Here is an 896-nt window from a genome sequence, read left to right on the forward strand (position 1 = left end):
GGACTGTCGTAGCTAACGTTAGCTCTGGTGTCTGTAGCCCCCCCTGGTGTCTGAGTGTCGTCATGGCGACCGCTAACGTCACCTTGGAGAACCAGCTCCAGAGCGCCCAGAAGAACCTCCTCTTCCTGCAGCAGAACCACGCCGTGACGCTGAAGGGTCTTCACGCCGAGGTCCGACGCCTGCAGCAGCAGTGCACGGGTGAGGACGACCTCTGACCTTTGGCTCTGACCTCTGACCTGTGGAGTAAAAGATGACGACACTTTTCGTCCATTTCTTCTTTCTTTTTTTTCTCTCCCGCAGATCTGACGTACGAGCTCACGGTGAGAAGCTGCGACCCTTCAGGTAGGTCAGAGGTCAAAGGTCGCTGTGGTCTACACACCGTCTAGACTCTGATTGGACCAACGCAGCAGGCGGCCAATCAGGGCTGTAGGAACAGCCGCAGCGGTGGTGTAGTATTAGAGTAGTGCTGGTGTAGTATTGGTGAAGTATTGGTGTAGTACTGGTTGTAGTATTGGTTGTAGTATTGGTGAAGTATTTGTGTAGTACTGGTTGTAGTATCGGTTGTAGTATTGGTGAAGTCTTAGCGTAGTATTGGTGAAGTATTAGTGTCGTATCGGTGTAGTATTGGTTGTAGTATCGATGTAGTATCGGTGTCGTATTGGTGAAATATTTGTGGAGTATTGGTGTAGTATTGGCATAGTATTGGTGAAGTATTAGTGTAGTATCGGTGTCGTATCGGTGTCGTATCGATGTAGTATCGGTGTAGTATCGGGTTGTAGCATCGGGTTGTAGCATCGGGTTGTAGCATCGGTTGTAGCATCGGTTGTAGTATCGGTTGTAGCATCGGGTTGTAGCATCGGTTGTAGCATCGGGTGTAGCATCGGTTGTAGCATCGG

General features: G+C 50.0%; 1 protein-coding gene across 1 annotated transcript in view; it reads left to right on the plus strand.

Annotated features, from left to right (window-relative positions):
* Positions 1–6: 6 nt before the first annotated feature.
* ccdc92 (coiled-coil domain containing 92) overlaps positions 7–896 on the plus strand; it is a 6,697-nt gene continuing 5,807 nt past the window's right edge. The window contains exons 1-2 of the mRNA XM_025053905.1: positions 7–198; positions 301–342. Coding sequence (XP_024909673.1) covers positions 63–198; positions 301–342 — 178 coding nt within the window. The 5' untranslated portion in view covers positions 7–62. The remainder of the gene's footprint in view (positions 199–300; positions 343–896) is intronic.

The sequence above is a fragment of the Cynoglossus semilaevis genome, unplaced genomic scaffold, assembly GCF_000523025.1.
Source record: "Cynoglossus semilaevis isolate Cse_v1.0 unplaced genomic scaffold, Cse_v1.0 scaffold2007, whole genome shotgun sequence".
Taxonomy (NCBI): domain Eukaryota; kingdom Metazoa; phylum Chordata; class Actinopteri; order Pleuronectiformes; family Cynoglossidae; genus Cynoglossus; species Cynoglossus semilaevis.